The 21,193-nt window shown below is 40.5% G+C and overlaps 1 protein-coding gene across 7 annotated transcripts in view; it reads right to left on the bottom strand.

The window, feature by feature from the left end:
- The window catches only part of anks1b (ankyrin repeat and sterile alpha motif domain containing 1B), a 250,819-nt gene that overhangs the window by 93,327 nt on the left and 136,299 nt on the right, over positions 1-21,193 (bottom strand). For all 7 annotated transcript variants that reach the window (XM_037760557.1, XM_037760558.1, XM_037760556.1 and 4 more), the window contains 2 exons: positions 20,386-20,542; positions 8,210-8,346 (listed from right to left, as the gene is read on the bottom strand). In XM_037760557.1, coding sequence (XP_037616485.1) covers positions 8,210-8,346; positions 20,386-20,542 — 294 coding nt within the window. The remainder of the gene's footprint in view (positions 1-8,209; positions 8,347-20,385; positions 20,543-21,193) is intronic.

Below are 21,193 nucleotides of genomic sequence, written 5' to 3'. Positions count from 1 at the left end.
AATGGTTATATAACAGCAATACAGCTTGATATGGTTTTACATAATTCATTATGAATCTCTTGGGTTTATAATAGCCATCATTTATAAATGGTAAATTGATAGTTAATTTAACTATAGTTAACAGCTATTTTAGTGTTAACACAGAATAGAATGATAATTAATAATGTTTACTAATTACTAGTAATGCTATTATTTCTGTTATTTTATCATTAGTTTGACTAATGTGAAATAATTAGTTTATAAATTATATATTGTATCATAGCTGATAGGAGACAATATATGATTTATAAACTAATTATTTCATATTAGACAAACTAATGATAAAATAGAAACAGAATTGTCCACATTACTAAGAATTTTTAAACATTATTAATCATTTAATTGTTTTTTAACACTAAAATAACTAATAACTAAGTTTAATTAACTATCAACTTACCATTTATAAAGGATGGTTATAATAAAGTGTTACCGTCTCTTGATTTGTGTTTTGACTCAATTAATTGTTAATCAAAAATAATGAAAATGTCTATCAAAACTTCCCAGAGCTCATCATCTTCCAATTATTTCTTTTGCCCAAAATACAAAGATATTTGTTTCAAAATGATATAAAACAGAAAAAGGTAGCTCACATTTGAGATGCAGAAACCAGAGAACGTCTGATAAATTATTTTAAAACAATTTATAGATTATCCGAATTGTTTTGTCAATCAACTAAGGTATTAATCAACTATTTGTTTCAGCGTTACTTGATATACAGCAATACACTTTACAGCGCCAGTACATATGGCTAACATGATCGCAAACATCCCACTGGAGTTTCAAATGGTTCAAGATTCACGTTTATTTCAACCTACTCCCAAAATAAAATATGGATTTATGTATTTTAGATGTTTAACTTTCTTTACCAGCTGCTTGTTTACTTGTTCACTAGCCATTTTGTTCTAGCAGGTTGCCCACAAATAGCCTCAGTGAGCTTGTGAATTGCAGAACAAGGTGTTGATTCTCAGTGGGATCGGTAGTATGAGCAATTCTATGACATTATATTTACAGGAGTCATTTGTTTTAATGTTAATATCAACAATCGCTTTTTCTGTTTTGAATCTTTAAGGGATTTCCAAAGAGATCTGGCCCAGTAGTGTAGTTTAAACAGTATATATTTGAGCTTGTGGAGAACTGGAAGCCTTTTTTTGTGATCGTCTTCCTTTGTTTACTATAATTATGCTGTCATCTCAAAATTACTCTACGCTGATGTTAAAATTACAAATATAACCTTTAAGTTCACGAGATCTGTGCTGGTCAAAACAAACCACCTCTACTACAAGAAACACCAAAATTGATAGCCTTTTTTTTTCTCATTGAGGCGAGATTGATTGAGATTGATAACGGTCTTTAAGTGTCTTGGTCAAGAGGCACTTTGACCGCGGTAATTTGGGGAGTTGAGAGAATGAGTCATGCAGCTTCTTTAAGAAGATCCTCCAGGGGGATTTTCAACAAACAAACTGGTTGTTAGTCTGCTTCTTAAAGCTCTTATACACTCTCCTATGTGACAGCTGTGTCCTAGTCTGTACATTTACGATCAAGTGCTTTGTGTGTGTGCGTCTCTGCATCCTCTCAACCTCTATATGGGAAAAATATATCTATTATCTCCGCCCCTCCATAACACATCAGAAATCAGTTAGCCTGCTTTATCTGCTCTCCACTATGAGTATGTGTCTGAGTGTGTCTGTGTGTTGTCAGGAACGCTATCTGCTTTACCAGATTGTCACTGTGTACATTCTGGTGTGTGTGTTAATACATACTGTATGTAACAACGTGTTCATGTGTGACAGTAGATCTGAATGTGTAAAATGCATGCGATGCATTCATATTTGTGTGTGTGTGTGTGTGTGGCACCGCTATGGCATGCAGTCACACTTGGAAAGCAACGACAAACAGAAGCTGTTCTCTATTCACACATGCACACACAGTAATGCTGTAATCCTTTGCTTCTAACCATAGAAAGGATAGCAGTGGTGGAAGAAGTACTAAGATCTTTTTCTTAATTAAGTAAAAACACAAGTATTAGTGTCAAAACATACTTAAAGGGGAACAACGGCCATTTTTAAATATAACATGACAAAAAAAATACTGCAACTTGCTCATGTACGCGCATATTGCGAGGGCGCGCTGGTAAACAACTAGGTGGTAGCGTCATCACGGTAAAACAGCAACTGCCTGTCAGTGGCAATATGAATGGAGTATAGAATTTCAACAACATTTGCAATATAAATAAACATGCTGTCGCTTTCTGAATCTATTTTATGTTAATAATAAACACATATAAGACAAGGAAACATAATATGTTGTGCCTGTTGCTAGCCGCAATTCTTCTGTGAGCAGGATGACCGTTGCAGCGTGTGCTGAAATCCTGTCCATTCCAGTGGACAACACTTGCATAAACTATAACTAGCCTACTGGAAGTAGGAAGTCAGAAAGGTGACACAGTTTCCCTGTCTTATAAGAGTTTATTGTTAACATAAAATAGATTCAGAAAGTAACAATCTGAATCTGCAAAGTAACTAAACTTATCCAAATAAATGTAGTGGAGTAAAAAGTACGATGCTTCCAAATAGTAGTGGAGTGGAAGTAAAAGGTAGCATAAAATGGAAATACTCAAGTACAAGTACCGCAAAATTGTACACAAGTGCAGCACTTATACTTTACTTACATTGTATTATAATTAAATATACTTAGTTACATACCACCAATGAAGTCTAGTGATACTCTATATGTTCCTTATAGTCCCAAAAATACAAAATGTACACCAGTTTGAGTAAGGTTTGCTAAATAGAGCAGAACTACAACATCCTTACAATAAAGTCTACCTTATTGACGGTTATAATGTTCATCTTTTTTTATTCTAATATTTCATTATTATTATTATTATTATTATTATTATTATTATTATTATTATTATTATACAAAATATCAATATTTTGTCCATCACATTTATATCAATGTTGCCATACTAAATATTAGAAATAGAAATCGGTCCAAGAGAGCTAGTGCACAGGTGCGTGTGTCTGTGTGTGTAATGTCTTATTGTGACCATGTGATTGTCCGAGATACCAGCTTCACCCTTTGTAGGTGCAAACACGAGTTCTGTCATGTGTTGACTGTAGCTAGGAATTTCTCCTAGGCAAGTAATGGTTATTATAATTCACTGTAAAGACAGATACACACACACACACACAGAGAAGCAGCAAAGTAGGACACTGAGCCAGTGGGTATGAAACTGGTAACCCCATGATGCAGTGTGCATCTCTGTCCGTCTTGTGCTCTCTGCATCTTTTCATCCATCTGATTATTCCCTCATTCTTTCTGTGTTTCACATCCCATCTGCCCCTGAGTGTGATCAAGAGCTCGTAGAGATCTAACATATCCAGCTGACAGTTTGGACAAGAAGCGAGCGATGAATAAATAAAAAACGACCCAAACATTAAGCCCGTGGATTTCCGTCAACACAGCCTGTGTGATCTCTTCGCGCTTTTACAAAGTCATCACATGTGTTTTTTTTATCAGCGACTGGCGTGCGGTCAATACTGCAGCAGCATTAGCAGCGTGAATGCTGAATAATTTCCTTTAAACCCGGATTTAAAGGAGCAAAATCACTCAGAAGTACACATTTTTATTCACAGCAACAGCCATGGGGAGCCTTGTCAAAGGGGGAGGGAGGTTTACACACTGTAAAGTAGGAAGTCTCACACCAGTCTTCAAATGATATTTTGCTTAGATTCAAAGAGAATGATACCATAAGGGCATACAGGTCTACTTGCTTTAAGTCTCGTCTATTCTAGAAAAATGTCTTGATGTGCAATAGATAAATGGGTAAAAATTAAACTGGCAAATTACTTGTTTAAAGAAATGTAAGACTTAGTGCTAAATGAAGATATTTTTGCCACACACAAATCTACAAGCTCACTTCTGCTAGTTACTGGATCTAGTGTTGGCTACGGAGAAGTAGGGGTTAATATGAGGAAACATTAATATCACAATAACCAGCAACATAATCAAATTAAATATCAATAGTATTTATTATCACTGTAAATGTGACATAAAAGGTAGAAAAAGAGACACTGACTACGTTTACGTGCACAAAATATTCGTTTTTGCCCTTATTCTGAAAAAGACAATATTCCTACTAAGCTGTTTACATGGCTAATGAAAATGAATATTCCACGATATTCCCGTTTACAAGCAGCCGTGCATACTCCGATTAACGTAACTGGTGGCGGACCTCCCTCTTTCACTCCTTCAACCGCCTTCTTGAAAAGGTCGGTGTTGCGATATTTGCTCATTTCCAAAAACCTGTTGATAGCCAAGTCTTTCATAGTGTTTAAAAGTAGGTGTGTTTCTCTTTCTGACCAGAAATGTGGGCTTTTCTTTGGGTCATGAATCTCTGCAAAAACTGTCGGCGAGACAGACCGTTTACCGGCAAGAGACCGTGTGTCGCAAACTGCCGTAAAAAAAAAATGTAGACGCATGTTCTGAATGTCCATGTCCAAAGAATGCTTCTAAAACCTGAATAATATCGGCACATCCCACATGTCTTAATCAGAAAACTTGTCACATGAGCAATAATAGTGTGCATGTAAACGTAGTCATTGAGAGGTACATTAGGTTACATCATACACGTACATATCACTTTGTGATACGTGGAAGTAGAGGGTAAGGGAATAATATTGAATATCGAATTAATACAAATGAGTATAAAATAGAATCATTAAATCAACAATTTGTGTGTAACGCACCTATGAAATTTTAATATCAAGGTCCCTAAAGAGAGCTCCATCAGATTATTATTACATTTTGTCCAAAGCAACCTATCTGAGAAATAAAATTTCTAGATATGATTTAATAAAGTAGGTTATATAACTGTTTGCAAGATGGCAGTAAACCATCTGATCAAATCATCCCTACACTGTATCACCGTGTTTCAAATTGAATCCATACTTTGGCTGTAAACCCCCTCTGGAAGCCTGAAAGCCCCACATTAATATTCTAATACAGACAACAGGAGGGACTACAGCACTATACCAGACTCTTCTATACATGCTACAACCGTCATGTGAGTGTTAGCCTGCGTAGTGTTCGGCGTACAGTGTGCAACTGAGGAAATCGCCAGCGGGAGCACTAAAATGAAATGAAATGAATTCGAGAGAATTAATTAGGAGCTATAAATTTGAACTCTGGTGCTCCTTGATTATGTGCGCTTCAAGCTGTGCGGCAGCCCGCTGGGCACTGCATGTGGTCCCTCAACACACATTAGTTAGTTAACATGCCAAAGATAGACCCATGATGACGTGGGGGGTGGAGGGATGGGAGAGGAAGTGAGGTAAGGAAACAAGGGAGGAAAAGAACATGTGAGGTGAGTAAAGGACATTCAGAGAGACAGGTGAAGTTGTGAGGGGATGTCTATCTTTGCCAGCCATTTAGTCTCAATTAGAGCTGTCAAAGTTAACGCTATAATAACGCACTAACGCAAATTTGTTTAAACACCACTAATTTCTGTAACGCATTAACGTAATCGATCTTTGGGAGGATGAAGCTAGAGTGAAGACACTGGCTTTAAACCTAAGGAACCCATTGGTACCAACCATGTCATACTAGCTTGTCACGAAGGAGGTTAAATAACGCTCCCAAATTTACACTAAATTTTGGTGAGGAAAAACTGGCATGGCCATTTTCAAAGGGGTCCCTTGACCTCTGAACTCAATATATGAAGATGTTTTCTTTTAAAGATGTTGGCGGGTTCAAAATTAATGTTTTGTTTATCTCTGTAAAAGATATCTGACGTTTGGCTCCTACTTCTTATAAGCTGGCTTGTGAGCCAATAGTAAAACAACGTTGGCATCACGAGGGATCTCTGGGTCGTTGGTTAGTGTGGATACGGATAAATGGCTGAGATTGACGAAAAGTGCCTGGCAACGACTTGTTGTGAAGTAAATGTAATGGAACCGGGGAGGGAGAATGCAACATCCAGTGGCTGAATGTTATCAATGTCATCAATAGCGCCTTTAATAAAAAACAAAGGGAAAAACAAGTGCAACACTTGAAGGATTTTCTTGAAAAAAAGATTGATTTACAAGATAATTGTGTCACCCCACTGTCAGACCTCAGTGAAACTAATATTTTATGATTCATCGCCAGACTAAACAAGCACTTCAGATTGATATTTTTTTCAGTGTTGTGTCACGCATCATCCGCCGACTGAGAAAACAACTGACTTTAATTATCAAGGTGCAAAACGTTGGCGCCGAGCTCGTGTGTCTGATGCCATCTTCCCGGTGACACAAGCGAGAGGACTAAATTAATCTGGAGTCACTACGGAGGTTGATTTGTTGTTGCATTTGAATCGCTGGGTGCTGATTTGAGGTTATTCATGATCAGTGACACTTTGTTAATCTATTCTGTTGTTGTTGCACAAGTCTGTTACCAAAGTAACAGAGACGGTGAGGTTTCCTGAGCATAACAACAGGCTTCAGAATATATTGTCTATCTCTTATATGATGAGACTGAAGCATATTCATTGCATATTTCTTTAACACTACTCCGGTTGCCCAGGAGGTTCCTCCCCTGAAAATAATCCTAATGCAGCATTTTTATTAGATTCCACACAAATATGCAGTATGAGTCATTTCTGTATCATCATTTCAGCAGCAGATGATGAACCCACCTTCGCTTCAGGCTGCCTGGACACTGAATCTTAACAGACTGCTGGATTGAGTCTCTCAATATGGATCACCTTTGGAAACTATATACTCCACGTTATCAATGTCAGACTTCACTTTAACATTAAAACAATCAATTAAACGTTTTAGATGATGACCAACTACAGTGTGACTTGAGTTAAAAATGAGGAAAATTGATTATTGTAAGAACTGAGATTCTTAGCTTTTATGATTCTGAATCAATTCACAACACAGTAAATTCAATCATGTCCGCTTATAACATTACAGTTTCTCTGAAATATTTTATACCGGTCTTACTGCATCTTTTGCATGTTTATATATTTGAAAAAGTAACTGCAACATCTCATCTGCATACGCGCTGTCCGCAGCAATTAAAGTGAACGTACTCGTGTTCTGGACACTTTGACAAGTGATAGTCTGTTTGTCTGGTCCGAATCAGAGTGAAACTGATATTTTTGGTTTGTTTTCACATACAGCAGACTGAATAAAAAAATGTACAAAGGAAGAAATGTATCTTTTTTGTCTCGAGAGCTGCCACTTCCAAGCAGGGAATCAAAGACTTTGAAATATTGCTGTCAAAGTTTTTTCAGTTTGATTTCGGCACTGATCGACTGTGCGCACAAATTCCTTCTCAAGTTTATCTCAAAGTACTTTATAAACGTCACTATTTTTGTGGACTTTATTTAGCATATTCTGTAGGTTCTTTCTGCCCCTGATGTCAAGCAAACATTGGACTTATGTAGAAGTCCAGGTCAGTCCTCTCCCACTCATGTTAACCTGTCGTTTACCTGTGTTCATCTCAACAGATGCTCGCACAGGCAGCCTGTGTAAACCTCTCGCAAGCGGTCTAAGAACAGTTGTTTTGGTCCACAACAGAGTACGATTACTGCGTTCACAACTGCCCAAACCAAACAGCATCAGGGGTTCGATGAAAACGGACACAATTTTGGCTAGTGGAGACAAATTTACATCGAAATTGGTAAAAGCTGATCGTAATGTCTCTTTGTTAGAACTTCCACAGTGGCTTATGTCACTGCTGTACACTGTTTTTGAAGGAGGTGGAAGAGGAAGTAATGAGCCTGGAGGTAACCTAGGCGTCCAGCTGGGGCGGCTGCAGACCACAATGTTTCAAAGCCACGATTGAGGAGGTTTGAGGGTGCCGTTGATGGAGAACTGTGTGAGATGCAGCCTTTGCCTCGCATTGATAAGGAAGTTGTCTGTTTGTGTTTATATCCACAGTAATAGAGTTTCTTTCACAGTGAACCAATAAGCACGGTCGAGCTCTAGATACGGGGCACATCTGGGTTTTTGAGATGTTTATCATTGTGTGTGTGTGTGGGTGGGTGCAGCTGTTTAAGCTACTTGTAGGTGGATACTGTGATGTTCAATAATGCATCAGGTGCCTCTGCAACACATTCATTATTGCGTGCGTGTGTGTTTGTGTGTGTGTGTGCGTGTGTGTGTGTCTGTGCACTCACCTGTGGGCGGATGACTCTCTCGATGTTCTTCAGGGCCGTGTCGGGGGAGGGAGGGGAGCAGTCTGGAGTGGGGCCCGTCGAGCAGTTGCCATGGTTACCGTGCTCCCCCTCATTCACCGTTACATGGGACAAGTGACCTTGGAGAGAGGGAGAGAGAGGGAGGGAGAGAGAGAGAGAGAGAGAGGAGATTTGTTTTGTTGGTCTCATTACAGTATTGTGTTTTATGTCATTGTACATTAGACCGATAGATGTCAGGGATTCATTCTAATGCCGGGAGGATCAGACTGGACACCACATTTCTTTCAAGATGGTCACTATTGGGGCTTTTCCACTGGCACCTTTGGCCGCGCCGAGTCAAACTATGCTGCGTTGATTTGGGTTTCCATTACCAGTTTTAGCAGGCCATTACAAGTTTTAGCGCACCGAGATGTGCCGAGCTGCAACCGAGATGGACCAGAGTAGAGCCAAATAGGGTTTTTCCAAACACATGTGCTGGCTCGGCTCGACTCAGCACGTCAGTCCAGCACGGCAGGGATTTGCATCCCCGATACAACAGGGCCACGGTGTGTGTAACCATGGCCAAAGGAGCAGCTGTAAAACGATGGATAAATACATTTCATTCCCTAAATTCTTCACAATAAATGCCCCCAATTGTACTCTTTCTCTCTGCAGTATCAGTATAGTTGTTTTAATTAAGAATTAAACAAAGCATGCTAATTCGGAGATAAACATTTAATTTCCTATAAACTCTTCACAATAAAATCCCAACATGTCCTGATTTTGCTGCTTCATAATAAAAGCTTATAAATAACAAAATAAGGGGGACTTTTATTGCAAAGAATTTATAGGAAATTAAATATGTTTGTCACCGAATTAACTTTGTGAGCGGCTATTCTCAATAAAAACAAGTCAACTAATACTGCAGGGAGGAAGAGAACAAGCAGCAAAAATAACAATGGACATTTATTGTGAAGAATATAGGAAATTAAACATGTTTATCCACCGTTTTACAGCAGCTCCTTTGGCCATGGTTACACACACCCTCAAGCGGGTAGCCATGTTGTAATGGAGATGCAAATCCTTTCCGTGCTGGGCTGACGCGTAAACCGAGTGAAACCAAGCCAGCACATGTGAAAGAAAAAAAGGGCTCAAGTCCAATTTGGTGATCATCGTCCTGCCATGACTTGGCAGAGAGACACGTCAGGCATCCTAAAACAACCGAAGTAGCTGGAAACCTGTGTTTCAGTTCCAAAAAAAACCGATAACACTAAAGAGCTTGTGCAGCATAATCCCAGTCCTGACGCTAGTGCGCCTTGTGCTCCCTTCCTAATTATCGTTTTGAAACTTTTCCCAGTCGCTTCAGTTATGAAGGGAGAAGATTTAATGTTACTGTAGCGCTAACTTTTATGTTATATTGGCATAAAAATGACTCCTTAGTGCAATTTTGGGGGTGAAGTGAGAAATGAAAAAGACAGTTCGGCTCAACACCTAATGTGCCGCCCGCGTAATAGAGCAATCACAAAGGTGTGTTAGTATGGGAGAGAGGCGAGGATCTTCTAAATTGACAAGCAGCAACCGCAGCAGGAATATATGATGGCTGCCCCGTGCAGTTTGATGTCTTGTCTCAGGTTTTTTAACACACATGATTGTGTGTGCGGCTGAATGCAGAACCGAGTGTCAGAGCTAATTTCCCCAGCGTATGATCATTTAACAGAGGGTAGGAAGAAAAACACAAGAAGAAGAAAAGAAGACAGGAAGAAAGGAGAAGGAAGTGCTGAAGTAGCCCGAATAAATTTCAGAGGGAGGAAGCATCTGTCTTAATCAACTGGAGGAGACGCAACACGCACACCTTTCCGAAAATACTGTTGTCAGAGTTGCTAACACACACGCACACACACTCATAATAGTGGCTTTCTGTCAGCTGCCACCTGCCTAAATGGTTCCTATCAGATGCCAGAATATCATCCAATTATGGTGAGATCCAGCCGGACTTTTAACACACACACACACACACACACACACACACAGGATGACATCACTGTCAGTAACAGCAGAGTCATATATTTGCCGAGGAGGGATTGTTGCTTAAAGATGCAGTATATGAATGATCCGTTATCACGTTCCAAACCAAAAAAAACAGGAAAGAAAACCAGCGTTTGTTGTTGTTTTAACTTTGAATGTAGTTGAAGGTGTGATTTCTCACAACTCCCACGATTCCTTTCTCTAAGAACAAAGTCACAAAGGAAAAAAAATGTGTGGCTGTTGATGATGTTTTGGATAATGACACGGATAATGATACAGTTTCCTGTGATTCAATTAGATGGGAGCTCCTTTACATTTAATGTGCCAGGATGTTTAGGGAGGATTTGCATGATACAAAACAGTGACTCTCAAAATGGGGTCCTCGGCAATCTGTCAGGGGGTCGGCGAAATAATTTACTGTAAATGTGTGCCATCATTAAAAAGTGTTTATCTACACATTGGGACCGTTTGCAGCAATAAAACAAAGCATATTGTGTCCATTACTCTCACCCACGTTAGCTTTGGGCCAATAGAAGCTCTGATATGATTGTGACACACGGCAATAAGTTCATTATTTTTAAGTTGTAGCACTAATCAGACGTTAGTCAGTTTTAGACTGGTACGTTGTTTAAACATCTGGATTTATTAAGACTATTCCAGTCTTGCTACTGTTCATTTTCTGAAAGCTTTTAAGATCAATTACTTGAAATGTAGGATATAAATTGAAATTGAAGTGATATTAACATGATTTTGAATTGAAATGTGTTTCTGTTTATCATTATGAAACAAGTCTGAAGTATTTAGGTTGAAAAGTTTTAGAATACAAACAGCTCCTATGGCATCTAAGAGTAAATGGCAGTAAGCATTATGCTTTAATCTGTGTTACGATTATGAGGGGGGGTCCGTGGAAAATATTTGCCTCCGCAAGGGGTCCCTGGCCTCAAAACGTTTGAGAACACCGGATATAAAAAAGTAGTTCTCTTGTATTAACTCAACAAGTGGAGCCTCTTAGTGATATAATACAAGTGATTTATAATCATAATGTATTTATCTTCATAAGACAACTAACTAAGTGACAAAGGACACTGGGAAAGTGTCTTTTTTAATGTCAACTTACTGTAAGTGTTGTGAAGAGAGGCTCTTTTCTGTCCACTACGTATAGTATTTTATTCACCTCATTCTTTGTGTTAAACTCAATGATTTCTGATTCCTTTTCATAGAGCAGCATCTTTCCACTCAGTGGTGGATATGGACAAAAAGTCCCGCATGTTCTCACTTTTTAAAAGCCCCATTATAAAAGCAGGATTGTAGCAGGGCCATAGCCAGAGTTTTAGAAATAGCAACACTTATGTCGACTGCCAGACAGGCTGGTATAGTGTCATTTGCATCTCTATTAGCTCGTTGCGGAATTTTTGCTAGAATGGAAGTCCCCTAATCCCCCATCACCCTCTATCTGGCTTACGGAACTGATATGTTTTTATTAAACTTAAGATAAAATTCCCTCTCAGGGGCTCTGTAGGACCGCTTCTATAAGAGATGGCAACTCTTGATAGATTATTTTTAACAGCCTTCACACACTCCCCCCTGAATAGGAGAGGAACATCGTGTAATTATACAATATTTGTATTCAATATCATGCACTGTCACTTAAAGGAACAGTGTGTAGCATTTAGGGGGATCTATTGGCAGAATTAGTATATATGTTTTCTTTCGTGTATAATCACCTGAAATAAGAATAGCTCAGGAGAAGACGGGAGAAGTTTCAGTTGGTTGCAATATGCAACCACACCGCTAGATTTCACCAGATCCTACACACTGCTCCTTTAACGTTATTTATTTAGAAGACCGTCCCCCTTGTTTTTCCCCCTCATTTATTTATTTATTCTTATTTGCTACGGTGCTGTATTTTCTTATATGGAATCAATGTCATTGTGTGTTGCACCTGTGTCTTTATGGATTTAGTAAATTGGAAGGAAAAACAGCGCTTAAGTCGTAACGTTGTGTGACTTGGATCTGTCCTTAAATAAAAAATAAAACATAAAGACTTAGGTCATGATGAAATACTGCACGCTTGTGGAAAAAAAATGGTTCTAAAAATATTGGAATTAGTAAAAAAAAAAAAGTGCTATAATCTCAATTGTAAAATGTAAACTCACACCAGCTTACTAAAATCTTCAAATTCACAGAAAAAAAACTATTAAAGACACTCTTCCACTCTAGTCGTGCTTAGCTGACACAACGATGTTCCCAACTGTTTTAATGACTTTTTTGATCATCTGCTCATTTGTTATCGGTGGATCATTACGTCTGAATTACTAAAGAAAATGACTGGAAAGTTAAAAGAACTGCTCCTTTGTTGCCAATCCAATCTTTGCTGGTGTCAATGACTTCACAGCCTCGTCTCTGTACAAGAAACCAAGATTGCTTTGCTCTCTGGTCAGCAGCATTTGGACACCTGACTTTGAAGTGTGTGTATGTAGTCGTAGGTTTGATTTCAGCTGTTGTCTCTTTACATTTTTGCTTTTGTTTGTCGTTTGCCTAAAGCTATGACACTTGCACATATTAAAGGTTCGTCATGTAGCATTTTAAACACAGTTCATTTTTAAATTCGCTAATTCGCAATACCAAGCATATCGCAAAATGTTTTAAAATCGCAGTAAGATCGTATCGTGATAATGTCGTATTATGCGGCCTCTGGGGATTCCCACTCCTAGAAGATATGATGTCTGAGATATGAGATCTGACTCACTTCTTCAATAAAGCGAAAAAAAAATTAATTCTTGCAGAAAAACAGCAGCAAGAGGGGCACATCCTCTTTGCAACAGAAAGCAATAGTCCATTGATGATGTAATCATAACCTTGAGAAACTACCATCAATACAATATATACAAGGATGTGGAAGAAAAGCAAGGTTTGCCAAGATGTATGCCTCATGACGCACATTTAAAGACAGTCTAGAAACATCTTTTTAAGTACTAAAAATTTGCCACAAAACTTTATTAAATCCTCATATTTTTCTTCAGCAGAAGTTCCTTTCTCAAATACAATAACTCCTTCTGTTTTAATTCTTACAGCTCAATCATGAAGGTGGTGTGAAACTGAAAGTGACTGCTCCTGCGTCACAATTTGCCACCATCCTCCATCATATGTTTATTCTGAATTTCTGGCTGCAGACGGAGAGACACACATTCACACACACACACACACACACACACACACACACACACACACACACACACACACACACACACCAGAGTCCTTCAGGGAAAGTGACACAGCTTCACAGCGTGTTCTCACATCTATCAACGCATGTGTCTCCATGTGTGCGTGCATGCATGTGCAAACACAGAAGGAGGGACTCAGTGGATTTGACTTGGGGTTGTGCAAGTACACACAGCTGCACACACACACACACACACACACACACACACACACACACAAATAGACACCCATCATAAATCGCTGCCTGGAGCCGAATCGGTGATTGTATGTGGGCGTAAATAGATAAAACAAAAACAGGAAAAATGAGAGAAAGAGAGAAGAAAGGAAGGATGCAACAGAGAGATATATATAGATAGAGATTGAGCTTTTGTCCTATTGAGTAAATAAGCCTGTCAACACCGAAGCTTTGATGATGGATGTGAAACGTGTGTGTGAGTGTGTGTGCGACGGTGCTTCCTTCAGATCTGCCTTGAGCTCATTCCTGGGAAACAGCCCTCCTTGCCAAAGGGGAGATGTTTCTGCATGCATATAAAGGTGCATGAGCATAAAACATGCATGAGAGTGTAGATAACTGCAGGGTATCATACCTTAACTGTTTACATCCATATGTTCAGGTTCATGTGTGTGTGTGTAGAGCGAGACATGACCTCTGAGAGAATGTGAAACTTTGAAATGCTTTAACGGGTTTCTCGGGATTCAGATATTCTCCGCATGCCAAGCATACATAGTACAGTATGTGTGTGTGTCTGATACAAAGATTCGCACAAATGTATCTCTGTGTACATTGGAGGCCAGCTGCACAGCTTGTTAATGTAGGCATGCAGCAGTGTGGACAGGAGGAGAGTGTCTATAAGTGAACGCTTGGTGTGAGCAGGCGTTTAAATCGGCTGTCCTCTTCCCACCAAACTAACAAGACAAAAACTGTCAATTTTAGACGGGCTCCTCAGGCTGTCAGTTCTGCCTCTATGCAACTCTGACAAGTAGCATTTCATACCCACACTGTGTGTGTGTGTGGCTGTCCTCACATGTTCTCTTCTATTATATGTCAGAGAGGCAAATTGCAGCTTAGCTCACAACACGGTGTCTCAAATTTGATCCATATATATACATTAGGGATGATACGGTGAGGACATTTTCCCACTGGTTAATAAACTTGTGACAACACCGGTGTTACAGATTAAACCGGACATTATACAAGAAAAGACGGCGCTCAAAGTATGTAGAGCGCTTACTTTGATTTTTAACGTCGGGTGGCGGTGTGTGAGAGATGATCAATCTTTCAAGAAAACCTATTTTAAACTTCTCTTTAATCCTATTTTGGAAATGCCTCACAGTTCAAACAGAACGAACAAACTAAACTAAAAAAGTGTAGATCTCTTGCATTGATGTTTCCTGGCTGTCAAAGAGGAATCTGCTCCATTGCTTCTCTTCCAACAAGTCAATGGGCCTCGACTCTTTTAATGGGTGAAGCCCTGGGGCTCCTGCTTGCTGCCATTAGCCACTCAAAGCGTAAGTGGGATAAATGGAGTGAAATGCAGCAACATCACTTCTTTATCCACCAGAGAGAGCTGAGGGTGGGAGTTAATACGAGAAGGACAAAAGACTGAGGCCTTTACTCGTAAAGCTTACAGCTAGCAGCGCTGCGGTGTGCCGACCTGTGACTGGCTGATCTGAACTCATTCACAGATGAAGCACGGCTGTGACTACTGTGACGAAGCCGTAATACTGCTGACTCTTTCTCTAACACGACCCAGATGGTAGCTAATGAAAATTAACACGGTGATTAAGCATTTCATATTTAATATGAACCACCCTGATTAGACTGTGTGCAAGATCAGAAGTTGGTGGCCTTTGCACACTGAGTCTGTATTTTTCATCCAGAATTGTCGCACATTTAAAAATAAATGCGACCTCACGTTGTGTCGATCATGTTTACGTTAAAAGTTTTCGGAACAGGTTAGATTTTCTGCATTTTTTTTGCATCAATCAAAAGGCAAAAGAGGGTTGTTTGACCACTCAGAGCCACCGTCCGTGCAAACGTCATCATCCAAAGCACTTTACGATAAAGAAATAAAAGAATACAGAGATGCAAAGTTTAAAAATAGATTGTGTCTGGTGATTGCAGAACAGCTTGGTCGCAAAACACAGGATGTAGTAAAGATTAGACAGTAGTGATTGTGCTTGAGGCATCTAAACGCTAGCTTCCTGCTAATGTCATTCATTCATTAGCCCCGTTTAGGACGAGCACTATCCATCGCACCCACGTATTTAATTCAGTTTTGTCTTGTACTGCGAGTTTTTTCGCAACAATATAAAATAATAAAACGCATCAGTGTGCAAGGTTTACTGTGCTTAACGTTTTTTGTCGGATGACGGATTGAAAAAATGCAGGAAAAATACGGACTTGGTGTGCAAAGACCTTTATATGAAAGACTAAAGACACGCAGAAATGTTCAAGGTGTTAAATTAAGCAGCATTATGATGCTGAGGCGCAGAGGCATCAACTCTGTAAAACTCCCAAAAGTCTTATAAATTCCTTCACACTGCCAAAATGTCATCCGAAAAAATATATATCCAGGAAATAACTATGAAAAAAATAAGAAAAAACACCAGGAATGGCTGCCACCCTGCTGCCATGAATTGCAAATCCAAGCTCTACCTGTGTGTTGACCTATTTTGTCACAAGAAGAGATATGCGGTACGATACGCAGGACTTTTGAAGTATTGTAGAGAGCATACACATGCACGAACACACATGCACGAACACACACACACACACAGGTTTTGTAGTTTCATGTTGTACACGTCAGCAGTGGCTTGTTTACCTCTCGCAGACAAGTGTGTGTGTTTATCTCGGGAGGAGGGAGTCGATAGCAGAAAAGAGGCACTTTTGCTCTAACCGCTTGGCAACGCTTCTGCCTGCTCCGTACGTGACTGGAGGCTCCCTCCTCACCGCTCCGCCGCCTGTCTTCCTATCTCCACGATCACATTTCACCTGCAATCCTTTTTGTGTTGCTGCAATCTGGCTGTCAGCGCCGCGATCCTGTGGTGCAAAACTACTGTGGTTGAACAGCCGATCTACTGTTTTCCAGCACACACTAAAGAATCACAGATAGGGAGTTTTCCAATATGATGTCCTGCAATCTCCAAATATTGAGCAACGTAGAGAAAGCTGTCATTGAGAAGATTTCTGCAAAGCTTCAGTTGAAAAACAGAAATATTCATGGAGTGACACTCAATACTCGCCAAGAGCTGCAGCAGAAATGGATTCCCTCATTTGTAACAAATGAAATTCCATCAGAAAGGAATCCATCTAATACAATAAGTATAATCCCGAGTTAATGAACAAAATGACTGCCTTAGGACTCATTGAGTAGCAGGATTATGCACACGAGTGTGTACTCGGCGTACGCCGCATTACAAAGATGAGAATCCCATTTATTCACTGTCAGAAATGACATGTCAGAGGACATGTGGTGCGATGGGATATCGTGCATAATATTCCCGTGTGATCTTTCATGAGCTTCAAAAGTGGGACGGTGCTTTTAACGGGTTGTGGAAAAATCTCAGGACAACAGCTGTAGGAAGACAAAAAGGAAGAGATGTTAAATAAAAAGGAGAACAAGGGGAAGAGAGTTATCCAAGAAGCTGAGGCAGTTTGGGGTGGCGGTTTCACTGACAACAGGTCCCTGGTTGCTTCTGTAGCGGCTGGGCTGAGTGACAGCCACCAGATGGATTTTGATAAAGCCGCCTTGATTATCTGAAGCTTCAGAGAGCGCTGTGGTGTCTCCGGCTCCTCCACGGTGAGACTGCTGCAGACGACCAGCCGGCAGCGCAGGACAGGTGGATATGAGGCAGGGCTTACACTGCAGAAAATATCCTGCTTCACAAATCCTTCAGTCCCACAGTTGTCTTAAGAGACAAGTTCTGCTGAGGTGAGTTTTAACATGCAACTCACTTGTTTCAAGAAACTTTTTGGGAATAGTTCGATGGCCTCTTGTTTCAACACTGTGTGGTATAGAGGCTCATGGAAAGAGCAGCGATGGCTGAAAAGGTGGGGCCAATTAAAAATTATAATTGTGGGCCGTCGCTGCATCAGTCAAGATCCCAAGACTTGAAAATGAATTATTTCATCCTACTCGCACAATAAAACATCTGCCAAGAAGACGGTTTTTAAGACTCAATCATAGACCAGTTGACTTATTCGGAAAGATCATTTTTTTTGCAGTGTAATGCGCCGAGTCTCTCTCTCTTCTCTTCTTCTTTCCTCTCATCTCAATCCCACTTTGCACTCATCTCAATCCCTCTTTCCTCATGTTCCCTCATCATCATATGCTTCCTCTCAGAGGCGGATAACGCCAGACTGACTCACACCCATGTCCAATTAGCCCGACATGTGATGTGAATCCAGGATTTTCGCTCCCGCTGCGTCACAGAATCACATTCATGTAGATGGCTTAGCCTGAGACGACCCTCCAACTCCGTCGGCTGAATGTATAATCTGCCCACTCTTCGTCTCAGACTCCTTCTCACCTTCACTTATGGTCTGTCTCAGTTATGTGAGACATTCTGCGTGTCTAGTCATTTTCAGCAATGACGTGGAAATGTATGGTGTCCTCCATCACCTCGTATTGTCTTCTCTGACCTCTTGCTTTTTGTTTCTCTGACTCTGTTGCTCCCACATTACATGTTTATGTCTCTCTCACTCTCATTTCCATTCTCTCTCTATGTCTCTCTCTCATTTTTGCCAGGTAGCAGTGCTCAGAGAGCTGAGAACAAACACAACACCCACACTGCTCAATTACGTCAGTGGAGCAATTTTCTACCAAAAGACACTTTGACATAAAGCAGCTAACCTCCTGGTTCACACACAAACACTGTTCAACTCTTCTCTACGCTGCAGCCAATCACAGAGAAGCGTGGGACCAGACACACATGTTCACACACACACACACCACAAGCCTCTACAGTAGCCTCTCTCCGCTACTGTCGGAGAGGGGGTGCTGGTAGGAAAGGAGAGGGGTGTCACTAGCAAGACAGTTCCCATGGCAACATACAGGTGACTCACCAGCCGGTGATGCAGTTGCCGTGACAACCTGCAGTGTGTAGCATCGCTACGAGAGAAAGGGAAGAGCACACTGTGGGTGTTTGTTGTCGTGGGTGTCGAAGTAGACCGAACAACTGACAAGACGCAGAAAACAGAATGGACTGAGAGGTCCGAGGCTGCAGGATCAACTCTCACTGACTCCTCAAACTGAAAACAGCTTTGAAGACGGGGTGAATGCAGTGGGAGAGTGAACTGAATCAAGTGATGAATATTTACTCCAGCTGGGTAGTAAAATATTTGGTATTTCATCTGGTTCTCTGCGGCTGAACTCATCGTTCTGAATGCATTTAAGTCTTTGTCAAACTACAGAAGGTGCTTTGTTTTAAAGTCAAAATTCTTTTAAATTCTGCTAAATATTTCTTTGATCCGGCATCCATCCTATCGGACAACTGTCTCACAAGAGTACACCACTTATTTAGCACCACACCTCTATAATAGTGTACAATTAAAGAACCACATATATCGTCTTTTTTACTCCATGCATTCTTCTTTGTCAAAGCCTAGCCCCTACATTACCCACAATGCTACTTGACTGCCGACGTTTAGGTTGGAGATTCGGGTGTGTGATGCTGTTAGCAAGTAATGTAGCCTCGAGCATACAGTAGATAAGCAGCAGGCTACATAGATCTGGTAAGCTCACTTCTTTCCAACTCCACACCCCCAGATTTGCACTTCCACTCCAAGTCTTCCACTAAAGTTGTGATCATCACAACAGCGGGATATTCGTATGGATTCTTGCTTGTGAATACAGTCAACATGATCACACTGGAAGGCACCATATGGTCCAACCTTTTTAAAAGGACCAAAAACTGTGTGTGTTACAAAGATCCACAAGAAATAAATACTGTAAAATACTGTAAAAGAAAGAGTGCTGGCAGCGATTAGAATGACCCAAACACTCAGCAGACAGCAGTGACCTTGCTGAAGGAGGTGTGAGAGGACTAATTTATAATTTAAAATTGCTTCTCCAGATCTTTTATGCAACAAATTCTCATAAGGAATTTTTCTTTTTCTAATATGTTTCCAACTTTGATGTTAGCAAGCATTTTGTGAGAAAAAATATAATTTTACTTCAAATTTATATGATTTTTCAATGGATTAAGACTCCTCTGACAGACAAGCTGAGAAATAAACTAAATAAACACGTATTTATTACATATGAGGCTTCCAGTTGCTGAGTGAAAGGGAGTCTCACTATGCAGTATTAATAAGGGCACCTTTCCACCAAGCAGTCGAGTTCAGTTCGTTACACATTAGAGCGAAAAGTTGTGGATGGTACCAACAGAACCGCTCCATTCTTGGTACCACCTGGGTCGAAGTTCCAAGCGAGCTGAGCGGATACTAGAAGGAGGAGTTAAAACACCGAAGACCACTGATTGGCCAGAGAGAATCGTCACTAGCGCGACACGGGACAACCTGCAGAATTCACTCGACCCAGATTTTTAAAAACGGCAGCTGGCAAAACTACACCGCACAAATGACGAAGGGCAGACGTTTCTCTGTTTGGTTGCCGTTGAAATGATTCAGCGAGTGTCCCGCTGAAGATGATGTCATGGCAGTTTAATGTGCCGCCGCTACAGCGATCAGCTGAGAATCCCGCATTCATTGAAGGGGCTCTATCTGCAGTGGAAACACGGCTAGAGAAAAGGACCTGGTGCCAAAAGTGAGTAGAGTCGAGCCGAGCAGTACTATGCAGTGCAAACGCAAAGAATTAACTTTTTAAGAAATGGATGAGGATGGCGTCATCTGTGTTTTAGGAACTAAAACTGCAGGTGACACACACTGATTGCAAAATAAAAATGTAGTAGTTTCTGCGTCGCCCTACCATTGCGTGGACAGGCGTTGAGCCCGTGGTTGATATCGAGAGAGGAAGGTTTGCGTGTGACGGCTGTGGTCACGGACTCGTACGGGTTGTCCTCGTCCTCCGGCAGGAAAACGTCCAGAGACGGAGAGGCGACGATCTCTGCCGAACGCTTTGAATCCTGGGAGACGGGCAGAGAGAAGGAAAACACAGAAAGAGAAATGTGAGGGCAAGTTGTTAAACACACCACATTATTTCCCAACCATGATGGAAGCAGGAATTACCAGCATTCTACATTCACTGAGCTAAACACAAACACACCACTAATTACTTTATTAATTATGGATGTACTACAGCCACACTGGCCTATTATCCCTTCCAACAGAGCCCATACATGATGTATTAAGTAGATAAATAGTGTTTGGACAGCAAAGTGAGGAGCCCTCTCAGTGAGAGATGCACAAAGAGTCATTTTGATTGTATGATTTGTATGTGAGAGACAGAAAAACTCAGCACAAGAAAAGCAGAAAGGAGATGTTTGATGTGGGTTTTCAAATGTGTGATAAACAATGTCCATCGTGGGCCATCTTTTTTTTCACCTTTGCCTGAGGCGCATCATAAGAAAACAAAAAGAAAACAACCAAACACATCAGCTCCGCAATCTCTCTGTTCAGCTCACAGTTGGATTATCATGAAAGATTCAGGCCGATGTTCAAAGCAAACACTGAAAATAAAGGGTTGTAAAAAAAGTCTTTCTTCTCTTCAATCCTGCAGGGTTTAAAGTCGAGTCTCTTAACGGTCCCTTCAGGACTTTTGGGGGTTTGTTCTCTGT

This window comes from Sebastes umbrosus, chromosome 23 (assembly GCF_015220745.1).
Source record: "Sebastes umbrosus isolate fSebUmb1 chromosome 23, fSebUmb1.pri, whole genome shotgun sequence".
NCBI classification, from domain to species: Eukaryota; Metazoa; Chordata; class Actinopteri; order Perciformes; family Sebastidae; genus Sebastes; species Sebastes umbrosus.
This window is presented reverse-complemented; position numbering and strand designations above follow the sequence as displayed.